A 25,075-nucleotide genomic window follows, 5' to 3' on the forward strand; every position below is an offset into this window, starting at 1 on the left:
AAACTAACCACCTCTCTTATGGTTTGAAATACTCTTTACATCCTTTCTTTTGATGGCTATCTTTCTGCAAGTCCATTTCTATTTAATTAAAAAGTTCATTCTCTTGGTCTTTATGAACGTCAAATTCTCAAGAACACAAAATACTACGCTTCACTCAAGCCAAATTAAGCTACATCTTATTGTTCCGTTGGAAATATCATGCGTGTGTTCTCGTGCATTGTTTGAGTCATTCAATATTCTGCTGGAAGTTTTCCATCAAACAACCTTTCTCTTACTTCCTTAGCCTGTAATGTTAACACGCACACAAATTCAGAACTGTCGTAAATTCTTGATAAAAAAGACTACATCTCCAGAACAACATCAAATAATTTGTTCAATCACTAAAGCCAAAAAGGGTTCTTTTCTTTTTAACTACAGGGATAAACATAGATGATAGACATAACAAACCAAACGAATAACATTTTTTTATTTTTTATTTTATTTTTTGACAGTTTTCATACATGTATTTTGGGTTACATAGGTTTGCCAAATTGATCCAAGCTATTGCATAGTTCAATTTAGCCACAATCCAGGTTGACCTGTATCCATTAAATAAATTCTTAACACAACCCGTCCAGATCTGGACCATATACTTTTTTTGGGCATCGCCAATAAAACGAAGTTGTAATAGCTACCTGTTTTTCCCAATCTGTGAAAGCAGTGATAAATGAAAGCAGAATTGTTTGCACTGTGGAACCTATGAGTAATATGATCCTAAATTCACATAGGCTCCTATATGTTACCATCCACCTCCTGTTGCTACTCCTGCAGGGAATTTAAAGCATACTGTATAGGGGTAAAACTGAGCTCAATATTCGATCTAGCTTCCGAAATGGTAGGCCAGGATCAATAAATCTGTAATTGGGTAAAAGTCGATGTTCGAAGCTCGATCTGACGTTCCACACGGTCAGCCAAGATCGGAATATGATATTTAAGATCGGACCCAAAGCATTATCAAAACTAGTAATCGAAACCATCAGATTGACCCTCGAGTTTATCGAAGGCATAACTGGTCCTATTTCTAACGATCTCGAAGAAACCTTTGCCAACTCATCCGACAGAGATCCTTAATTCTCGCAATTAACCGGTCATTATGGAAGAAATCACGGAACAAGTCAAAAAAGGAACTAACGGTCACCAAAATCAAGGACTTTTGCCTTTTATGGAACAATAAAATAATGCCTTAAAAGGTAGGCCTCTCTTAATATATAAAGGGGACTTGACAATTCATAAAACAGATTGTAGCATATACTGATAAGCAATACATTCTCTAAGTTCTTACTCTTTGATATTTTGGTGTCAAATAAAGTGCATTCATTTCAAGGGTGGCCTACTTTCCTAAGCCGAAATCATCCAACTCACGTGGTTTACGGTTAATCTATCATTATTTATTTCAATTGCAATCTAATTTATCGCTTTGTATCAAGTTAATCCACATGTCCTTATAACTACTAACAAATTCAATTGTTATCCGATTTTGAGGGTAAACAGTTTGATGCTCACCGTGGAGCTAAGGATAATAGTGGTTATTTGATACAAATCTTCATAACATACACTATTTTACACTTGCTCTTTGAAGTATCTTTGATTTCAGGCTAAAAATGTCAAACTCTCAATTAGCACCCTTACATATTGACAACGAATCCGGTCATCATGGTGAGAATAACAACATAGCGCCCGGTAACATAGGGCCACTCGCTGGTCCTATAGGAATTTCGTTCGCAGATTCGATTGATGTTAATTCACATATGGCTAACAACGCCAACTTGCCTACCGACCCCGAAAATAACATTCGTGGTGGGGGCCGATCGGTAGCTCGAAACACACAAAATAATGAAGAATACGGGATCAACCTACTGATGATCTTCGAAATACTGCAAGCTCAACAGGTGGCGATAACTCAGTTGCAGAGCCAAAGCCATATGCCGAGAAGGGTTGAACTTGATCCGCCCCGTGATGTCACCCGCAGAAATGAACCGGTCGTAGTAAGGTCAAATGAACAAGAATCGAGTATTAACCCCGAGATTATAAAGATGCTCTAGGAGCTGACAAAGCGGATAGAATCAGGGAAAAACAAAATTGAAGTGAATGACAAAAAGGTGGAAACCTACAATTACAGGGTAGATCAAATCCGAGGAGCACCTCCGATATTGAAAGGACTAGATTCCAGGAAGTTCATGCAAAAACCTTTTCCTCCAAGCGCGGCTCCAAAGCAAATCCCCAAGAAATTCCGTATGCCCGAAATACCTAAGTATAACAGAACGACCGATCCAAACGACCATGTAACCTCTTACACGTGTGCCATCAAAGGGAACGACTTGGAAGACGACGAGATCGAGTCTGTTCTACTGAAAATATTTGGGGAGACCCTGTCAAAGGGAGCTATGACATGGTATCACAACTTACCTCCTAATTCTATTGATTCATTTTCTATGCTTGCAGACTCCTTCGTGAAAGCACATGCTGGTGCCATCAAGGTCGAAACTAGGAAATCGGACCTTTTCAAAGTTAAACGGAAGGACAACGAGATGCTCAGAGAATTCGTGTCCCGTTTCCAAATGGAACGAATGGATCTACCGCCAGTCGCTGATGATTGGGTTGTTCAAGATTTCACTCAGGGACTCAATATTTGGAGCTCAGTGGCTTTACACCAACTGAAGCAGAATCTGATAGAATACCCTGCCGTTACCCGGGAAAATATACATAACCGGTATCAATCAAAAATCAGAGTCGAAGATGACCAACTCGGCCCCCCCTCGGAGTCTGTTTATCCTGTCAGAACCCTCGACATAGTCAAGAGAGACATCAATGGTGAACCACGATCAAACAGGGATCGATATCTACCATATAATAGAGATCAGAGGAGCAGTGAGTACAGGCGGAACCCCGTAAGAAACGAAAGGAGAAATGATCAAGGTCGAAGCAACCGGGGGCTCATGACCAAACAGCTTCGACAGGTCTATCGGGCCTAAAGAAGTGCCGAGGCTATCAGAATACAACTTTAATGTCGATGTTGCCGCCATCGTATCAGCTATCGGGCACATCAATGATACCAAATGGCCTCGACCTCTACAATCCGACCCATCTCAAAGGGACCCTAACCAGATGTGCAAATATCATGTCACTCACGGTCATAGAACGGAAGATTGTCGACAGCTGAGAGAAGAAGTAGCCCGTTTATTCAACAATGGGCACTTTCGAGAATTCTTGAGCGATCGAGCCAAGAACCACTTTAGGAACAGGGATTCTAACAAACAGACATAACAAGAAGATATCGAACCTCAACATGTCATAAATATGATCATTGGTGGAGTCGATATCCCACAAGGGCCGATGTTGAAAAGCACCAAAGTATCCATCACTAGGGAGAAACGAACTCGAGACTACGTACCGGAAGGAATTTTATCTTTTAGCGATGAGGATGCGGAAGGGATCATACAGCCTCACAATGATAGCACTAGTAATATCTGTACTCATAAATAAAACTCGAATTAAACATGTGTTGATTGATCCAGGTAGCTCAGCCAATGTCATTCGGTCGAGGGTCGTGAAACAGCTCGGTCTACGAGACAAAATCATGCCTACAACCCGAATTCTAAACGGGTTTAACATGGCATGTGAAACCACTAAGGGGGAGATAATGTTACCGGTTAATATCACCAGAACCGTACGAGAGGACAAGTTTTATGTGATCGAAGGAGACATGAGGTACAACGCCTTTCTCGGAAGGCCATGGATCCACAACATGAGGGCAGTGCCCTCAACTCTTCACCAAGTGTTAAAATTCCCAACTCCGGAGGGGATTAAGACAATCTACAGGGAACAACCGACCGCAAACGAGATGTTTGCAGTCGAAGAAGTGGTTCCAATATCAATACTCGCAACATCAAAGGAACTGAATTCGGCCACAAACCAAGGGGCCAAATAGCAGTAACCGACACCGGCCACGACCCAATCGGATAAGCAGGGGACTTATGAAGATGATGATTACGGGGTTCCGCGATCTTTTGTAATCCCCGATGACTTCGACGCAACCAAATCAACGGTCGAAGAGCTGGAACAAGTTATATTGGTCGAGCATCTGCCCGATCGAAAGGTATACTTGGGCACGTGGTTAACTCCCGAGCACAGGAAAAAACTAGTTCAATTTTTTGTAGCTAACATAGATTGTTTCTCTTGGTCCCATCTCGATATGACAGGGGTCCCACCGGGGATAACCACTCACAAGCTAAGCCTGGACCCAAAAATCAATCCGGTCAAGCAGAGGAGGAGGCCCCAGTCCGAGGTTAAACATGCTTTCATCAAGGACGAGGTATCTAAACTCCTTAAAATAGGGTCCATTCGGGAGGTTAAATACCCGGATTGGTTAGCAAACGTAGTGGTATTCCCTAAAAAGGGAATAAACTAAGAATGTGTGTAGATTACAAAAATTTGAATAAGGCATGCCCCAAAGACTCTTTTTCTTTGCCCGACATCGACCGTATGATCGATGCCACGGCTGGCCACAAGATCCTCAATTTTCTCGACGCCTATTTCAGGTACATCCAAATACGGATGGATCCGAGTGATCAGGAAAAAACCTCCTTCATCACTAAATACGCCACATACTATTATAATGTGATGCCATTCGGATTAAAAATGCCGGTGCCACCTATCAATGCCTAGTAAACCAGATGTTTAAGGAAAAAATAGGAAAATCGATGGAGGTTTACATTGACGATATGTTGGTGAAGTCCCTGCGAGCAGAAGACCATTTAAAACATTTGCAGGAAACCTTCAGCATATTGAAGAAGTATAATATGAAGCTGAACCCGGAAAAGTGCGCGTTCGGAGTTGGATCAGGTAAATTTCTCGGGTTCATGGTATCCAACCGAGGAATCGAGATCAACCCCGATAAGATCAAAGCCATCGAAGATATTACGGTCGTGGACAATGTAAAGGACGTGCAAAAGCTAACCGGGCACATAGCCACCCTCAGGTGATTTATTTCGAGATCATCTCATAAAAGCCACTGATTCTACACACTATTGAAAAAGATGAATAACTTTTCATGGACTCCGGAATGCCAACGAGCTTTGGAGGAGCTAAAAAGGTACGTATCGAGCCCGCCACTGCTTCACACACCAAAGACAGACGAACAATTGTACTTGTACTTGGAGGTATCGAAGATAGAGGTAAGTGGAGTACTAGTTCGGGAGGAACGAGGTATGCAATTTCCGATTTATTATGATAATAGGACCTTAGGTGAGGCCGAAACTAGGTACCCTCACCTAGAAAAACTGGCGCTCGCCGTGCTAAGTGCCTCCAGGAAACTAAAACCATACTTCTAATGTCACCCCATATGTATTGTAACAACTTACCCATTAAGGAACGTGATACATAAGCCCGAACTCTCGGGCCGATTGGCCAAATGGGTCGTGGAAGTAAGTGGTTACGATATTGAGTACCGACCCCAGACCGCCATTAAGTTCTAAATTTTGGCAGACTTCGTGGCCGACTTTATGCCGAACTTAATACCCGAGGCCGAAAGAGAGTTATTGATTAACTCGGGGACTTCCTCGGGAATCTGGACCCTCTTTACGGACAACACTTTAAATGCAAAAGGGTCCGGTCTTGGCATCGTACTAAAGCCACCAACAGGTAAAATAATTAGGCAATCTATTAAGACTGTGAAATTGATTAACAATGAGGCCGAATATGAGGCCTTTATTACAGGCTTTGAATTAGCCAAAAGCTTGGGGGCAGATGTGATCGAAGCCAAGTGCGACTCACTTCTAGTGGTAAACGTAGTTAATGGGACATTCGAGGTCAGAGAAGAACGAATGCATAGATACTTGGACAAGTTACAGGTGACATTACATCGGTTCAAAGAATGGACTTTGAACCATGTACCTCGGGATCAAAACCGCGAAGCTGATGCCCTCGCTAACTTGAGATCGTCGATCGAAGACAACGAGATCAACTCGAAAGACATTGTACAACATATAACATCGGTGGTGGAACAAGGCCACGCCGAGATCAACTCAAAGAGCCTAACTTGGGACTGGAGGAATAAGTACGTGGAATATCTCAAGACCGAAAAACTGTCCTTGGACCCAAAAGAATCGAGGGCCCCACGAACGAAGGCATCACGGTTTAATTTCTCTGAGGATGGAACCTTAGTCAGAAGAACGTTCGATGGCCCGATCGCGATATGTTTGGGACCGGGAGATACCAAATACGTTTAGAGGGATATCCACGAAGGTACCTGTGGAAATCATTCGGGCGTCGAACCACTAGTTCAAAAAATAATCAGAGTCGGTTACTACTGGATCGATATGGAAAAATATGCAAAGGCGTTCATTCGAAAATGCGATGGATTCCAAAGGCATGCTCCGATGATTCATCGAGAAGGAGAGTCGTTACATTCGGTCTTGTCACCATGGCCGTTTATGAAATGGGAGATGGACATCGTTGGCCCCCTTCCAAGGGCACCCGGTAAGGCTCAATTTATTTTATTTATGACTGACTATTTTTCTAAATTGGTGGAAGCACAAGCATATGAAAAGTTCAGAGAAAAAGAAGTCATTGATTTTATCTGGGACAATATTATATGTCGATCCGGAATATCGGCCGAGATTGTGAGCGACAATAGAAAACAGTTTATTGGTAGCAAAGTAAGCAAGTTTCTCGAAGATCATAAGATCAAAAGGATCTTATCCACTCCTTACCACCCTAGTGGGAACGGATAAGCAGAATCCACCAATAAAACCATAATCTAAAACCTCAGAAAGAGGTTGATGGATGCCAAAGGAAAATGGGAAAAAATGCTACCTGAGGTCCTAAGGGCGTACCGTACAACCTCGTAGTCCAGTACTGGGTCCACACCATTTTCTTTGGTTTATGGCACCGAAGATTTAATACCGGTCGAGGTCAGAGAATCGAGCATCAGATTTCGACATGCAACAAAGGAATCGAACGATGAGGCTATGAGTACGAACCTGGAACAATAAGATAAAAGGCGCGAATCCGCCCTTGTCCGATTGGCCGCCCAAAAATAGCGGATCGAGAAATATTATAATCGAAGGGCCAACCTTTGATATTTCAATATTGGGGACTTAGCACTAAGAAAAGTTACACTGAACACCCGAAACCCGAATGAAGGTGATTTCATTTAAGGGTCCACCAAACTATGGAGAACCAAGTTCTCTATAAGTTCTCACAGAAACCACGCACACTGCAGTAAGTAAATAACAGAAGGAATTTTACGTGAAAAATTCCCAGCTCAACGGGATTAAAAACCACAACCTACCCTTGTAGGATTTCAACTTCACTACTGAGCAACTTTCAGATTACAACCTAAGTAACCTAGGAATTAACCTCTTAATCCCTCACTAACTTGTAACACTCTATTACAAGCCACTTTGTAATAACTCAATTACAAAGACTTTACAACTCGACTAGTTCTAGCCAAGACACAAACACAAGGGTTAATAATTTACAAAGGGTTTCCTACACAATGCTTCTAAATAAGCTAAGTAGGAATTACAATTGAGAACTTTAACAAAGTTACAACTCAACTAAGGACATACAATCACTTGATATAGGAACTGGTCTGTAGCCATGTTATTCTTTTTTCTTGATGCACTTGAGATTTGTTGACTGGAGACTTGATCACAGTTGAAGTGCTTGAGTGAATTCTCTAAGTGTTCAAGTAATGTTTTGTCTTTGGTTTAATATTGATATAACATTGATGACATCACTTGAATGATGTAAGCAACTTTGGTGCAAGGTCCTTCCCAATGGAGGTGAATGCTGCACTGCGTTGTACTGTTGCGTGTGCAGTGAGTTACTTTCCAGCTGTGGAGAGTTGACTTGGTACAATCACCAGGGGAACTGAAGACCATATGTTCCCCTTGTTGATTCTTTAACTTCTGAGGTACTGGCGAACATCTCCAGCTTAAGTCCGGTTATTTTCATGCGCTTGGGAATGTGGACCACTGTGGATCAGGTTCCTTATCTGGTTCTTGACATTAAGTTTGTTAGATAATCAAAACATAAAATAAAGGTACTTATAACCTATCAATTTTCCCCTTTTTGATGATGACAAACTTATAATTGAAAATCCTACGAAGAGCCACAAAAACCAGAAACAGGATGGCCATTTAGTTCCCCATGAATCTGTATTCCCCCTTAATCAGAAAACACATCATTATTCAATTATGCAAAAATCTTCCCCCTTTTGGCATCATAAAAAGAAGAACACTAAGTAAGTAGCAAAAATAAGTCTAGTGTAATTAACTCATGCCACTTGTGAGCATACAAACATGATAGAAAACAGAGACAAAGAAACAATATCATGCATGGAAAAAGGGGAAAAGTTTCCATAAAACAATTTGGATTTTACAAACAGGAGCAGATTCAATGTTACCATCCACAATTCCAAAACAAAAACAAAAACAAGTACCAACAACAAAAAGGCATCATCAGAGACATTCATAAGAGACGGACACTGGAAACTAGACACTGAAGGTGACACTGCTTAGAGAGCACTGGAGGAAGAGGGCTTCGAGGAAGGGGAAAGGGTTTTAAGGAAAAGATCCATGCGAGCATTCGCGGACATTTGCTTATTGAGCAGTCTTTCTTTTAGGTTCTCCACCTGTTTTCTGAGCTCAGCATTCTCCTGCGTCAGGCGGGCAACTTGTGAGTTGGGAGAACTACCGGAACCTGGTGCCTTTTGTAGTTAACTGAGCTAAATCTCAAGAATCGTGTTCCTTGCCTTCAACTTTCGGATCTCCTCTGTGGCACTATTCTGAGCAGTTATCAGTTGAGAGATGTTAGAGGTACTTCCAACTCCTCCGTCCTTGTCAATACACTCACACTCCTCAAGAGTGGTCTTGTAGAAAGTTTGCTTTTTAGTGCCCACTTTGGCCTGTCCCAGAGGCACTTTGAAGAACTCGAAGACCTTTGTGAGAAGAAACCCATAATGTAGCCCATGGTTGCTATCCTTAAAGTCTGCCACTTTTTGCATATGCTCAATCATTATCCCAGGCAGATTGATAGTGGTAAAACCATCCAAGGCTTCCATAAGGACCAGGTCAGCTTTGGACGTAATAGATCTCCTCTCAGCGTGGGAAAGCAGCACTTTGTTAACCATATAAAAAAGCAACTGATATACTAGAAGAAGTGTCTTCTTATGCACATGTTCCCCCTGCTGGATTGCCTTGTCCTTGACAATGGCATTTCTGAAATTGGACGAGCAGGCACCCTGAACACACGACAACCCCTCAACAGGAACACCCAAAATTGACCCTAACACGGCAGATTCCATCACTATATCCACCCCATTTACCAACACACAGATGTGATCATCTTCAACTGTGAAGAGGTCGGCATAAAAACTCCGCACCTCCTCCTCATATACTTTTGGAACATCATTTGTAAACAGATGAGTCAACTGTTAGAAATCACAAATCTCTACTAACTGTCTCATCCCAGCAAGCTCCACAATGTCAGGGGCAAATGTGCGGCCCCACAACACCTTCTGATTTCTCAATTTCTCTTTCCCAAAACTCAGACACTTACCAACTTTTGGTTTCTTAGAGGAACCGGGTTCCTCATCATCATCCACTTTTCTTTTCACTGACTTGCGAATAGACTTTCCCTTCTCCATTGACTTTTCATGCATATTTTCACTAGAATTTTCCACCTCTTCACCATCAGACTTTCCACCACTCTCTTTCACTGTCTTATTACTAGATTTCTGCACAAAATTTTCACTAAGAACATCATCAACACTCTTGACTGGACTCTCAACACTTGTAGAAGTGTTTCTTTTGGATTGAGAGAGAGAGAGAGAGTGCTTCTGCCTCGAGGGCTTGAGGCTCAAGGAACTAGGTTCCTCTTCTGCTTCCTCATCTACATTAATAACAGGAACGGCCTTTTCATGTACAGCTTTTCTATGCTTTACCAACTTTCTCCTTTTTTGACTCCTTTGACTTTTCTTGAGAGTAGACTCTAGAGCCTCCTTTTTCTTCAACCGTGTAGTGGGTCGCTTAGGAGTTGGATATGGAGTTACAACTGTCTTACTCCTAGCCCTAAAAAAACTAGCAATCACCATATCATGCAAATCTTCTTCACTATCAGACCACATCTCAGGCACCACCATAGACAGGGGTTCAGCATAGAAATGGGGAGAAGGAGCAAGATCAATACTGACCTGGGGAGATGACCCCTGACCTCGATCCTCCATGGAGGGATCAGGTCCATCATTAGGGACCCCAGTAGTATCATCCTGTGCCAAAGTTTAAAACGGCACAAGCTCTCTCCCATCTATTTTGGCCTGAGGCTCTTCCCTCTGAGGCTCAGACCCCTCTACATCTTCCTCAACAAAAACCCCTTCACCAGCTATGGAGAGCATATTTTCTATTGCCTCATTTTCTTGTGGTTCCATGGAAATCTCAACAGAAGGAGGAGTGTTACTTGTAGACTCACGACCTGTCATGGTTGAGTCAGCATTGTCATGACTAGCCTCTTGGTTTGCACTTGAGTTTTCTTCCATAGTGAGATTCGATGTTTCCTGATTTTCCTCTTGGACTAGGTTACCGTGTTCACCCTGTTCACTCTGTTTTACCGACGAGATTGGAGGAGAGCTGGTAGCCACAAATATTTTTCAGAGTCGAAGTTTTGCGACTCCGATGAGAACTAGAACCTGAGTGTGTAGGTGAGGAGACTAAGTATGGGGGAGACTCCACTCTAGGGTTTGGACTGGTGGTGGTGTTTGTTGAGGAGTCTACTATTAGAGTTTCAACTGGTGTGGACTCGATGGGGTATTGTTGAGAGCATCAGAGTTTTCTTGATTCTCAGTCATCATGGAGTTTACTGGAGAGATTAGTGGTTTGAGAAGAGAGAAGGGGAAGTGAAGAGTTTGTAGTTTGATGTGAGGAGTTGTGACCTTGATAGATGCATTTATGAGAGATGAGGGACCGGTTAAGAAAAGGCGGCAGTTTTATTTGGGGAGTCGGCTCGTTCAATAACAGGTGAGGCATTTTGGTTCAAAAGATGCAAAGTAAAGGGACTGACACACTGATGATGTGGCATTATTTTTATTCGTTCTAAATTGTGTATGAGAAAATAAAGAAGCTACTAACCTGTTGTCAGGTGAACCAGGTTCCCTGACAGGTCTTGCAAATGGAAGCTTAACCCCTTTTACCAGCATGCACTGCATCAGTTGCTCTGTAATCATCATGCGTGTCTACCTGTAACGGTATAGAAATGAGTTAGACTTTTCTAGAAAACACTTTTAGCTAATTTTACATGTACATTTCTTTCATAACCAGTCATTGGGGAACCAGGTTCATCAGTTAGGTTTATCAACCACAGTGCCAGGCGATTTCTTTCAAAATATTCTCTGCTCAAGGCTTTGGTGAAGATGTCTGCAATCTGATCCTAAGTGCTGCAAAGCTTCATACAGATGAGCCCTTTTTCAACATTGTCTCTGAGGAAGTGATGTCGTACATCAATGTGCTTGGTCCTCTTATGTTGGGCTGGATTTTTGGCCATGTTAAGTGCACTTGTATTGTCACACAAGAGAGGTACACAATCTGAGTACACTCCAAAGTCCTCCAACTGCTGCTTGATCCACAGCAATTGAGCACAGCAAGAAGCAGCTGCTACATATTCTGCTTCAGCAGTTGAGATTGCCACTGAGTTTTGCTTCCTCGTACCCCATGAGATGAGACAGGAACCTAGAAAATGTGCCATTCCAGGCGTGTTTTTCCTGTCCACCATATATCCTGCATAATCAGCATTAGCATACCCAATGAGATCAAAGTTGTCACCTGAGGGATAGTAGAGAACCAGGTCCTGTGTTCCTTTAAGATATCTCAATATTCTTTTAGCAGCCTTCAGGTGAGACTCCTTTGGATTTGATTGGAACCTTGCACAGAGACCCACGCTGAACACAATGTCTGGTCTGCTTGCAGTGAGATACATGAGTGATCCTATGATGCCTCTATACATGGTCTGATTTACAAGGGAACCAGGTTTATCCATGTCTAGACGCATAGCTATGGCAATGGGAGTGTCAATAACTTTAGATGCTTCCATGTCAAACCTTTTCAGCAGCTCCATGATGTACTTCTGCTGACTTATTAATGTTCCCCTTTCAGATTACTTCACTTGAAGTCCCAGGAAGAAATTTAATTCTCCCATCATACTCATCTCGAACTCGCTCCCTATGAGTTTTGCAAACTCTTCACAAAGAGAGTCAGTTGTGGCTCCAAAAATGATATCATCAATATATACTTGAACAATGAGGAGGCTCCTCCCTCGTTTCTTCAGAAAAAGAGTGTTGTCAATTTTCCCTCTTGTGAAGCCATTTTCTAGAAGGAACTTTGATAACCTTTCATACCAAGTACGGGGATCCTACTTTAGTCCATACAATGCCTTGTCCAGCTTATACACATGCTCAGGATGCTCATGACACTCAAATCCAGGAGGCTGCTTGACATAAACTTCTTCTTTCGAAAAACCATTCAAAAATGCACTTTTGACATCCATTTGGAACAATGTGAATTCCATATGAGATGCAAAGGCAATAAGAATTCTAATAGTTTCCATTCGAACAACTAGAGTAAATGTTTCATCATAATCAAACCCTTCTTCCTGATTGTAGCTTTGAACTACAACCCTTGCCTTGTTTCTTGTTGTATTTCCAAACTCATCAAGTTTGTTCCTAAATACCCATCTGGTCCCTATGATAGTTCGATTTGCGGGCCGAGGAACAAGGTGTCATATCTTGTTTCTTTCAAATTGATGAAGCTCCTCTTGGATGGTTGTGATCCAGTACGCATCCTTCAATGCTTCCTTGATGTTTTTGGGCTCTATTTGGGAAATAAAGGCTGGAAAGGCAAGTGAATTTCTAGCTTTTGATCTGGTTTGAACAACTGAGTCAAGAGGGGTAATTATTTTGTCAAGAGGATGTGAGCTTTTGTGTTTCCAATTTGGTACTTGAATCTCATTTGTAGAGGACCCAAATATATTTGACTGAGGTTCTTGGCCGCTTCTTACTTCAGCAAGTGGAGTACCTTGGACTGAAACAGCAACTCTATTTTCAGCTTCAGTTGTTGTGATCGTGGGACCAGATTCCTCTCCAATGGATGGAGATGTATTTGCATCATCTTCACTAGATTCCTTGACATGACTCATCATGTCTGCCTTTCCATTTTCCATGTCAATAACTTCACCTGGAACAGATAAAGGTTCTCCATCTTGGTCAACATGTTTGTCCTTCTCACAGGAGAGGTGAGATTCATCAAAGATCACATGTATACTCTTTTCAACACATTGAGTCTTTTTGTTGTATACTTTGTAAGCTTTGCTTTGGGATGAGTATCCCAGAAAGATTCCTTCATCACTTTTGGCATCGAATTTTCCAAAAGTCCTTAAATGGTAAGCTTGGGCTTCCTTCATTCAGCAGTTCATATGGAGTCTTGTTCAGAAGGGACCTGATCATGCACCTGTTCACCAAGTAGCAAGCAATATTGATAGCTTCTGCCCAGAAATTCTTTGCGATCCCACTGTCAATCAACATTGTCCTTTCCATGTCTTCAAGAGTTCTATTCTTCCTCTCCACAACACCATTTTGTTGAGGTGTTCTTGGAGCTAAAAAATTGTGAGTGATGCCATTTTCAGTACAGAACTCATCAAATTTGGCATTGTCGAACTCTGTCCCATGATCAGACCTAATGCAAGCTACATTATTACCCATATTCACTTAAATCCTTTTGACGAAGGCAACAAACACTTCAAAGGTTTCATCCTTGGTTCTGAGAAACAGAGTCCAGGTGAATCTGGAGTAATCGCCAACAACAACGAAGATATATTTCTTTCCTCCCCTGCTTGCCACCCTCATGGGTTTGCATAGATCCATGTGAAGAAGATCAAGTGGCCTTGAGGTACTGACTTCCTTTTTGGGCTTGAATGAGGATCTGACTTGATTGCCTTTTACATATGCATCACACACTTTGTTATCCTTGAAACTTGACTTGGGCAGACCATGAACCAGGTCCTTCCTGACCAATTTATTCAGCAACGTGAAGCTTGCATGACCCAGCCTCCTATGCCGTAATTCAGCATCATCATCAATAGCACTTAGACAGTTGAGATCACCATTATGCAGAGACTCAAAATCAGCAACATAGATATTTTTGTATCTTTTTGCTACTAGCACCACCTCACCAGTCACTAGATTTGTGACTGTACATATTTTTGACACAAATTCCACCTTGTTTCCCTTGTCACAGATCTTGGAAACACTTAGCAAGCTGTACTTCAACTCGTTCATGTAGTACATATTTTTTTTATTGAGTGTGAGAGAGACTTCCCAATCCTTCCAACTCCCAGAATGTATCCTTTCTTGCCATTTCCAAATGATACACTCCCTCCTTGCAGGGATTTAAGTGAGAGGAAATCATTTGTACTTCCAGTCATATGCTTTGCGTAGCCACTATCCATGTACCATTGTAGGCTGCTTCCTTTCACTGTTCCTTGCACAAGAAAATCAGGAGTTAGACTTAGGAACCCAAATAAGTTAGGGTCCCTTGTAATGAGGAAAGGGGTGAATGAGGGATCTTCTGGTCCAAGCAGGCATCATGCATTTTTTATATGAGGGACCAGGTTCTCTACTAGTAGTTACTTTTTCAGCGAAAACTTTGTTTTTCTGTTGTGACTGAAATATGGCCTTACAATTTTCTTTAAAGTGCTCAGTGTTGTCACAGTGAGTGCAAAGCCAATTATCAGGTACAGTAACGTACTTGCTATGAGGGTTGTAGGGAATCTTTTCCCTTTGGAACCCAATCCCCTGCATGTTTCCCCCATTGTTGGTGTACATGGCAATGATAGCATCAGAGGACCAGGTTCACTCGAGTGATTTTTCAAGGTCACTCTTCACTCTTCCTAGTTCTTCATGAAGTTGTTTGTTTTTCTCATGCTCAGCACACAGACTAGACTTCACTGAATTTAACTCACTTTCAAGCTTAATATGTGCCTCACTTGCAACTTCCTTTCCCTTTTGAGAATTTTCAAGCCTACTCTCTATTTTAGGTTCCCCAATTATTTCCTTCAAGTCTACTACTACCACTAATATGTCATCTCTCTCATGCTTAATGTTAGCAACTCTCTCAGCTAAGACTTCTTTTTCCTTTCTTACATACTCAAAGGTCTCTTTTAGATCTACCACATCGACCATTAGATCATCTCTTTCATGTTCTATATCTGTAATTTTTTCATCTAAGGCATTCTTCTCTTCCTTCAGGTTCTCAATTGTTTCCTTTAAATCAACAACAATGATTACTAAGTCATCTCTGGTTTGTTCTGCTTCTCCTAACTCCACAGTTAAAGCTTCTTTATCATTTATACGACTGTGATAAGCATCAATCAACACATTTGCCAAAGATATGAGTTTATTTAGGAGAATAAGATTTTAGATTTCTCCGAACATCCAAAAAATTTACCTCATCATCGTCGTCATCTTTATCATCATCAGACTGAGCCATCAAGGCAAAAGATTGAGTCATACTTAGTTGCTTCACTTTACACTGCCATCATTGAACTATCACCATGATCATTTTCTTCTTCAGATTCGCTGGAGGAGTCTCCCCATGCTGGAAGAGCTTGCTTTACAACATTGTCAGCGACATTCTTTCTCTTGAAGCGTTTATCAGGAACCGAGTTCCTCTTGGCTGCTTTGTCAAAGTTGTTTTTGTGCTGATCTTGCTTTAGGATAGGGCACTCCTTGATGAAGTGTCCTGGCTTGCCACATTTATGACAGAGGTCATAATATTTTGGCTTGCTAGAACTTCCCCTTTTTAGAATGCCTCCATTCCTGCGAACCATCTTCTGGAATCTTCTTGTCAAGTAAGCCATATTACCATCCTCACCACTTGAATCATTGTTGTCTATCTTAAGAACCAGGTTCTTCTCCCTTTTGGGTTTTCTTCTTTCATTGTTCTTCTTCTTCTTCTTCTTCATTTCATATGTTTTTAGATTGCCAACAAGTTCATCTATGGTTAGTGTCTACAAGTCCTTCGCCTCTGTAATGCGTTCACTTTGCTTTCCTAAGAACTGGGCAGTACACTAAGGATTTTCCTGTCAAGCTTATTTCTTGAAATAGTTTCACCAAGAGAGTGATGCTCATTAATGATGGAGGTGAATCGAGTATGCATATCTTGGATGGATTCATCATCTTTCATCCTGAAGAGCTCGTATTTAGTTGTGAGCATGTCGATCTTGGATTTCTTAACCTGTGTTGTTCCTTCGTGAGCTGTCTGAAGAGCTTCCCAGATTTCCTTGGTTGACTGACATGCCGATATCCTGTTGTATTCATCAGGACCAATGCCACAAATAAGAATTTTCTTCGCAAGAAAATTCTTTTCTACGGCCTTTCGATCAGCGTCATTGAATTCCTTCCTCGTCTTGGGAATGGCTATAGTTGGGTCGCCAAGATTTTTGGTAGGAACAAAGGGTCCATCACAGATAACATCCCATAGCTCTGAATCTTCAACCATGATGAAGTCGTGCATCCTAGTCTTCCACCATCCATAGTGCTGGCCATTGAACCTTGGTGGTCTGTAGGTAGACTGACCTTCTTCAAAGTTTGGTGGAGCAGCCATGAGGATCCTTTCTAGGTGTTAGCCTGATAAAAAGAACCCGCTCTGATACCAATTGATATAATTTAAGGGTCCACCAAACTATATAGAGAATCAGGTTCTCTATAAGTTCCCACAGAAACCACGCACACTGTAGTAAGTAAATGATAGAAGGAATTTTACCTGGAAAATTTCCAGCTCAACGGGATTAAAAACCACGACCTACCCTTGTAGGATTTCAACTTCACTACTGAGACCCTTTCAGATTACAACCTAAGTAACCTAGGAATTAACCTCACTAACTTCTAATACTCTATTACAAGCCACTTTGTAATAACTCTATTACAAAGACTTTACAACTCGACTAGCTCTAGCCAAGACACAAACACAAGAGTTTATGATTTACAAAGGGTTTCCTACACAATGCTTCTAAACAAGCTAAGTAGGAATTACAATTGAGAACTTTAACAAAGTTACAACTCAACTAAGGACATACAATCACTTGATATAGGAACTTGTCCGTAGCAGTGTTGTTCTTTGTTCTTGATGCACTTGAGAATTGTTGACTAGAGACTTGATCACAGTTGAAGTGCTTGAGTGAATTCTCTAAGTGTTCAAGTAGGGCTGCTTATCGGGCGGATTGGGCAGTTAATTACTCTTAACGGTTATCGGCTTTTAAATGTATTAATCCGCTAGCCACCCGATAAGATATCGGGCGGATTGGTATCAGTTTGGCTCTTATCGGGCGGTTTATCGGCCTAACGTAATCTATATTGCGTGCATTAATTATTTGCTGACCGCCTAGCATACAAATTTAGAATAGGAAATTACACATTGAGTCCAGACATACATGTCTGTTAACGCCTACATAAGAATGATGTAGTGTGTCATGTATTGTAGAGTGAAAAAGCAGAACACATTGTAGGCTACATTACATCCCAAAGCAGACTACATATGAGTCCAGACATACATGTCTGTTAACGCCTACCATTAAATCCCAAAGCAGACTACATTACATGAGTCGAGACATACATATGTCTGTTAACGCCTAGCATATTAATTCAAAATAGGAAATTCCAGTCTATATTCAAAGTGAGTCCAGAATACATATTTAAAAATGATTAATCCATAAGTGAGCAGTCTACACAGAAATATTTGGCCTGCAACTAACGCCTAACAGTGCTTGAATTTCTGTAGCTTCAAAGTTCAAACAACAGCTTCAAATTTCTAACTTAAACTCTCAACCAGGCATTTCATGCTATATCATTAACCATACAAATAGCACCGAGCAAAAGGCAGTTATGTATAGAAATAGGGATGGATTATAAGCAGTAAACAATTTACAGGAAACGCAAATGCGCTCTTTCCCCAGAACATAATTCAAGACAGTACTATCGTCAATATTGTGGGATAAAAGTTGTGGCACAACACTATTGTTCTTCTATTAAACATAGACAACATGCATTAGTTTAAAAAATAAAAGCAGAGGTGAACCATAAATAGCAGCTTAAACAATCTTATTGTAGGGTGGGAGAATAAGCTAAGCTAATAGCTGGAAGAAATGGAAGAAGTGGAAGGGTTTTTGATATATATATATATATATATATATTCTTAACGGGTTAACGGATTATCCGTTAAAAAAATTGAATAATCTGCCCCCAAATCAATAAGCCGTTAATAAAAAAAATTAATCTGTTCCCCGTCCGTTAAACCGTTAACCCGATACCAATAAGCCATTAAGCTTTGATTTCGGTTCGGTTTTCGGTTTAGGTTCAGTTTTGAACACCCCTATATTCAAGTAATGTTTTGTCTTTGGTTTAATGTTGATATAACATTGATGACATCACTTGAATAATGTAAGAAACTTTGGTACAAGGTCCTTCCCAATGGAGGTGATTGTTGCACTGTGTTGTACTGTTACGTGTGCTGTCAGTCACTTTCCAGCTATGGAGAGTTGACTTGTTACAATCACCAGGGGAACTGAAGACCATATGTTCCCCTTGTTCATTCTTTAACTTCTGAGGTACTGACGAACATCTCCAGCTTAAGTCTGGTTGTTTTCATTCGCTTGAGAATATGGACCAATGTGGATCAGGTTCCTTATATGGTTCTTGACATTAAGTTTGTTAGATCATCAAAACATAAAACAAAGGTACTTATAACCTATCAAAAGTAAAATTGGGGCCAAACAGGGAAAAATCGTACCGAATTATTAAGATCACCGAAAAAGGATCCTACAAGCTCGAAATAATGAACGGCGAACAATTGCCGAGCATTTGGAATATAACTCACTTAAAACGATATTACTGCTAAGGTACAACACCGTTCTTTTTTTTATTTTACATTTCAAACTAACACTTGCAGGTGACCAACAAGGGATGATACGAGATCCTAGGTCTGAATGCATGCGTTGCACTCTTTTTTTCTTAAACCAGCTTTGTCCCAAATGGGATTTCAGGTTTTTAATGAGGCAACAAGTAAATCGTGCTAACTTAGAATTGAAGGCCGGCTACGAACCGGTGACAATAATCACAGCAGCATTGGGGGCCACTCTTCAGTAAACCCCAAATATTGGGGGGCAATACCCTCGGTTATCGACTCTAACAAGGAAAGAAACTTTATGATTGAAGGGCCTCAATCAATAGGATTTATTCTAAGGGCCAAACGGTCAAATAAACCGTGCCCACATAGACCGCTCGAGCCCTGGCACAAAATATGTATACATGTACAACTATTGTGCACAAGAATATAAAAGAAGATTCTTCCTTGCACATAAACATCTTGTCCTTTGAAATATTTCTTACATCTTTCAAGAAGCTAAATCTATCGAGCCCAAGGGCCACCTTAATACGAGTTAACAAAACCTGAGGGCATGAAGCTTATTTGGCATTGCTCGAATTAAAAGGCTAAGGCCGTTCCGAGTTAATAACACTCGAGGGCATGAAGCTTATTTGTCATTGCCCGAATTAAAAGGCTAAGCCCATTCCGAGTTAATAACACTCGAGGGCGTGAAGCTTATTTGGCATTGCCCGAATTAAAAGGCTAAGGTCGTTCCGAGTTAAAAACACTCGAGGGAGTGAAGCTTATTTGGCATTGCCCGAATTAAAATGCTAAGACCGTTCTGAGTTAATAACACTCGAGGGCATGAAGCTTATTTGGCTTTGCCCGAATTTAAAGGCTAACGCTGTTCCGAGTTAATAAAACTCAAAGGCATGAAGCTTATTAGGCACTGCCTGAATTAAAAGGCAAAGGTCGTTCCGAGTTAATAACACTAGAGGGCATGAAGCTTGTTTGGCATTGCCCGAACTAAAAAGGCTACGACCATATTAACACGGTCAGACACGTCTGAGACTCGTAACAAAAATAAGGCCTTCAAAATATTCTTATAACCGGTTCTAAAGGCTACCCCTGGCAAGCTATAAACCTAAATTATTTTGGGGAAACATTTCGGTAATACCGAATCCCTACAATTCCTTAACACAAAGTAACATTAAAGGCAAGGTTTGTTCAAACCTCCGAACATAACCTATTTATTTCATGCTAAGGCATTTCGACTTTTGCGAAGACAAATAAAAAAGCAAAGGAAAAATTCAAAAGTGATGAAACGGAAAAGCCTTATATATATCGAAATTTCTTTACAAGAGCTGAATAGCCCCGATACATATTTTTTACAAAGGCCGAACGGCCTCAACAAAAAGACAATACAAAAAGCAAAAAGATCCTAAATGGCCTAATCTTCATCGGGGGCTACATCATTGCCTACGTGGTCTTCACCACCATCGGACCCACCAAACTCTTCAGACCCCTCGGAATCCTCCTCGGGATAAGAAACTTCCAGGCCTTGGCTTCGCATATCTTGGCATTCTCAATTTCAGCCAATATGTCAAAATTCTAAGCATGGACTCCCTCGAGGGCCTACCTTTGGGATTGCCACCTCGCATGCTTAACCATGTTTCTCGCTTGTTCCCGAATGGCCTCAACATCGGCCTTGAACTGGGCCACTTTATCATCGGCCTCGGTCTAGGCCACGATGACCTCTAACTTGGCCGCCTCAAGCTCCTTGGCCAGGTTCTCTTGACCAGAAACAACCGAGTTCAACTGAGATTGGAGTCCCTCGATCGTATTGAACTGCATAGAGTATTTCTCCTTTATAGCCCGAAGTTGAACCTCAGCCGAAGCCAATTGCGCCCGGGCAGTCTCTTTTTTGAGGTCAGGCGGTCCATATTCTTCTTTCATTCTTCGACCTCAGCCTTCACCGTGTCCACCTCCACCTGGAGCTGCTCGATCTAGTCAAGTCTCTTTTGAACCTGTGGGTTCGGATCGTTAGCCAATGTGTCTGAATCATCATCACTAAGTTCGAATATTCGTCTTACCTGCTAGACCGGATAGGCATGCTCCTTCAGAGCCGCTTCTAACTTGGCCTGAAGCTTCTCGCTAAGAAGTTTGTAAGCATCCTTCTTCTCAGCAAGCTCCCGAGTCTCGACCCAGTGACGCTTGAACTCCTTCCGATATCGAAGAAAGGCCTCGTGATGAAGCACCGAGGCCTGCAAGCACAAAGGAAAATATTACGATTATTCATGATTAAATTTAAGTACATAATGAAGGGACATTCAAAATTACCCCATTCATCGCCTATTGAGCTTCGTTGAACAGGCAGGGAGCTTCCACGGTTCCACCTTGTTCATTCTAGATAGATCTTCTTTGGTCACCAAGCACTGAAGGTAACTGGCAATCCCCACCGGGGAAGAGAGAACTCGGGCGTCCTCCAGAATGGGCATAAAAATTGCTCATCTCCGAGTAGGATCAACACTTAGAGCTGGGAACTGATTCACTAATTTTGGGCTTGAAGAAGACCCGCCAGCTCCCGGGGACGGTATCTTCTTTGGTACCGGTAAGTTGCCCAACCCGGTGACATCCTCCGAAGCAGTAGAATCCAGGCCATCGAAGAAATTATGGAAAGAATCGGCTGCTCCTTGGGCCTCTTCGCCGAGTTTACCTTTCAATGTCTAATCCTCGTTTATCATAGAATCGGTAAATGAAGGCGACCCAGAGAGATCGATCACCCCAAGTGCCTCCTTAGGCACATTATCTTCTGACCGAGAAGTACTGGTCACAATCTCTTTTTCGATCTCCCTAGCTTGGGGCAAAATGGTCTTGACCCTCCCTGGTTCGGAGACTTCAGCCACTGCTTCTTATACGGCCTCCATGGCTTGAGGCAGTTCGGAACCGCTTCTCACGCGGGCCACCAATTCAGAATCTTCTTCTTCTTCTTCGGACTCATCCCTCAACCGATGGAGTGAGTTCGATAAAAGTTCCCGGGTGCTGGCATTCTTAGGTTTGCGCGCCAGCCGCTTCCTTGGTCTCTTCTTTTCGGGGCTCGAGGAACTCAGAGCTTTTCTTCTTTTCTTCTCTTTATCCTGCTTCGGAGCAGGGGGATCAACGTATAAGTCGTCATCAGCTGATGGAGGCCTCATTTTGACATCTTTTGGTAAACCTGCAAAAATAAAGTAAAACGATTCAGAGATCGAAGAAGTGAAATAAGATCAAATATAACCTAGAGAAAACATTTTTACCATGGCTACGGGCCTCCCATCGGCCCTTCGAGAGCTCATGCCATAAGCTCTTGGAATAAGGTCTCTGTGTCGCAATGCCCTCGACCCACTCCTTGAGTTGAGAAATGGCATCTGGCATCTGGGCAACAGCTGTATCATCACATAACATCGATGGGAAGGGAGGGAAAAGAAAAGCAATAAAAGAAATCTTGGAGGCGAGCTTGATTAATCCCCCTCGGTAAAGTCGAGGGCTATACAGGCGCATGAGGTGGTTGATGGTAAATGGACACCCCTCGAGCTTGCTCACAAAGAAATGAATCAGAATAACAATCCTCCAAATGAAGGATGGATCTGCCCGAGCGTCACTTCATATCTTTAGCAAAAGGCTATGATAACTGGGTCTAAAGGACCCAACGTGAAAGGGTCAGTGTAAACACTTAAAAAACCCTCCACGTAGGTGTGATCGATTCCTCGGGGGTAGGACCACTACTAGTTTATCTTCCTAGTTGTAGTCCTCTTTGACCTTATCGAGGATGCTGGCAGTAATAGTACATATGTACCTCGAGACCGGCTCGCACCGACTTGGTACCAAGGGGGTTTTCTCGATCTTGAAGTCGGCCCCGGTTGGGCACCCCGAAGGGACATACGACTTTAGAGTGGGTTCCGGTGTTGGTTCCTCAGTAGTAGCAGGCAAAACATTTTCAGATGGTTTCAAGGAAGAAGGGGTTTCTTTTTTAAGAACAAATTTTGAAGTCTTTGCCATTTCTTCTAAATAGAGAAGAGAAGAAGATATTGGTAAAGGAGGAGTTGTAACTAGCAGGAAACTTATGAAGAAATTTCAAAGAACTAACAAGGAAGGAAGTTCTTAAACTTAAAGCCAGAAAACCAGAATATGAGGATGAATAAGTTTTCTTGAAACGCAAGAGCAAGAGTTGGAATGGAAAAGGTTCTAATGAATGGATTGAAGGGTATTTATAGTTTTTCCAAACAACGTTTCACATCACGGCGGTTCACATCCCAAGATGGCCGACTGTTAATTGACACACATTTAATGCCTTGAAGACTGGACCGAGGGACGTTCAATTACTTTTTGTCGCTTACGTTTTGTCGCTTACGTCATGATTGATCGAAGTAAGAATCGAGAGCTCATATCATTTCTCGTCACCGAGTCTCCAAAAAATGAGGGGACTATCTGTATAGGGGTAAAACTGAGCTCGATGTTCGATCTAGCTTCCGAAATGATATGCCAGGATCGATAAATCTGTAATTGGGTAAAAGTTGATGTTCGAAGCTCGATCTAACGTTTCACACAGTCAGCCAAGATCGGAATATGATATTTAAGATCGGACCCAAAGCATTGTCAAAACTAGCCATCGAAACCATCAGATTGGCCCTCGAGTTTATCGAAGGCATAACCGGTCTTATTTCTAACGGTCTCGAAGAAAGCTTTGTCAATCCATCCGGCAGAGATCCTTAATTCTCGCCATTAACCGGTCATTATGGCAGAAATCACGAAACAAGTCAAAAAAGGAACCAACGGTCATCAAAATCAAGGACATTTGCCTTTTATGGAACAATAAAATAATGCCTTAAAAGGTAGGCCTCCCTTAATATATAAAGAGGACTTGACAATTCATAAAACAGATTGTAATATATACTGATAAGCAATACATTTTTTAAGTTCTTACTCTTTGATATTTTGGTGTCAAATAAAGTGCATTCATTTCAAGGATGGCCTACTTTCCTAAGCCGAAATCATCCAACTCACGCGGTTTACAATTAATCTATCATTATTTATTTCAATTGCAATCTAATTTATCGCTTTGTATCAAGTTAATCCACATGTCCTTATAACCACTAACAAATTCAATTGTTATCCAATTTTGAGTGTAAACACATATTAAAAAAAAAAAACTAATAACTTACTACAGTTAGAAATTAAGATTAATGAAATTAATAACCTGATAATACTGTTTGTATGCTATCCATGACGATGGAAAGGCAGAGAAGAGGAGTCAGTTCCGTGATAAGAGTGATGACTTCTTTTTCATTTGTGAAAGCATATCCCCATACACTACGGCAGCTAAAAAGAATTGCACTTGCTAGCAGGAATTCTGCAGTTGCTAGAACGAAGACTGCAAAGATCGAAAGTCTAGCTGCTTTTGGATTTCCAGCTCCTAATTCGTAACAAAATGGTAATGAGTAAATTTAAGAATGCCACTTGTACCATACTAATCTGTACATCAAAAAGTCATTGTTAGGAAGTATGTTGAAGAGATAACCTTGCAGCAGCACCGAGAGAAAACGGAAAATGGAAATGTATTTGAGAGGTTGTAAGGCTGCACCAGAAGAAATTTAAACAATAGTATAAGTTATGAATTGTCTAGTTATGTGTGGATCAAGAGTGAATGGTTCCATGATTTGCGTACCAAATAGATAGGACAGAAGTCTCTAGCATGTGGATTTGGCAGCAAACCACTGAGCAATGTAATCAGCTCAACTGCCCACCATCTCAAACTATACAAAGAAGATTATAAGTACTTAATAAATCAGACCTTAGATGTGATAAACAAAGCGAAGATAAAAGCTAACAGTTAAATTACCAAACCATTCCAGCAGATGGAACAGTAAATTGGAAGAATTCTGGCAAAATAAGGAATACATCCTTTGAGAAATAGGGACGTATCTTTTGACATGCTGTCGAATACTTTAAGTAAATCACGAGTAAAATCACGTTCAACCAATATGATGAACCAATCGCCATAGCTGCTCCATTGGCCCCTAACTCAAAGCCCAACTGAGTGGTATGTTAAAGAGTAGAGACGCTACCGATCGAGGTCCATACCATTGGAATGA

General features: G+C 41.5%; 1 protein-coding gene and 1 long non-coding RNA gene across 2 annotated transcripts in view; both read right to left on the reverse strand.

Moving 5' to 3' along the window:
* LOC108945820 (protein DETOXIFICATION 14-like) overlaps nucleotides 1-25,004 on the reverse strand; it is a 29,894-nt gene extending 4,890 nt beyond the window's left edge. Inside the window, exons 1-3 of the mRNA XM_070195196.1 lie at nucleotides 24,823-25,004; nucleotides 24,649-24,736; nucleotides 24,502-24,558 (exon numbers count right to left, since the gene is read on the reverse strand). Coding sequence (XP_070051297.1) covers nucleotides 24,502-24,558; nucleotides 24,649-24,736; nucleotides 24,823-24,983 — 306 coding nt within the window. The 5' untranslated portion in view covers nucleotides 24,984-25,004. The remainder of the gene's footprint in view (nucleotides 1-24,501; nucleotides 24,559-24,648; nucleotides 24,737-24,822) is intronic.
* On the reverse strand, nucleotides 191-24,405 carry LOC138906430 (uncharacterized). The gene is made up of 3 exons (XR_011413802.1): nucleotides 24,181-24,405; nucleotides 675-804; nucleotides 191-284 (listed from the first exon to the last, which is right to left on the reverse strand). It is a non-coding gene; the product is annotated as an uncharacterized lncRNA (long non-coding RNA).
* Nucleotides 25,005-25,075: the final 71 nt, after the last annotated feature.

This window comes from Nicotiana tomentosiformis, chromosome 2 (genome assembly GCF_000390325.3).
Source record: "Nicotiana tomentosiformis chromosome 2, ASM39032v3, whole genome shotgun sequence".
NCBI classification, from domain to species: Eukaryota; Viridiplantae; Streptophyta; class Magnoliopsida; order Solanales; family Solanaceae; genus Nicotiana; species Nicotiana tomentosiformis.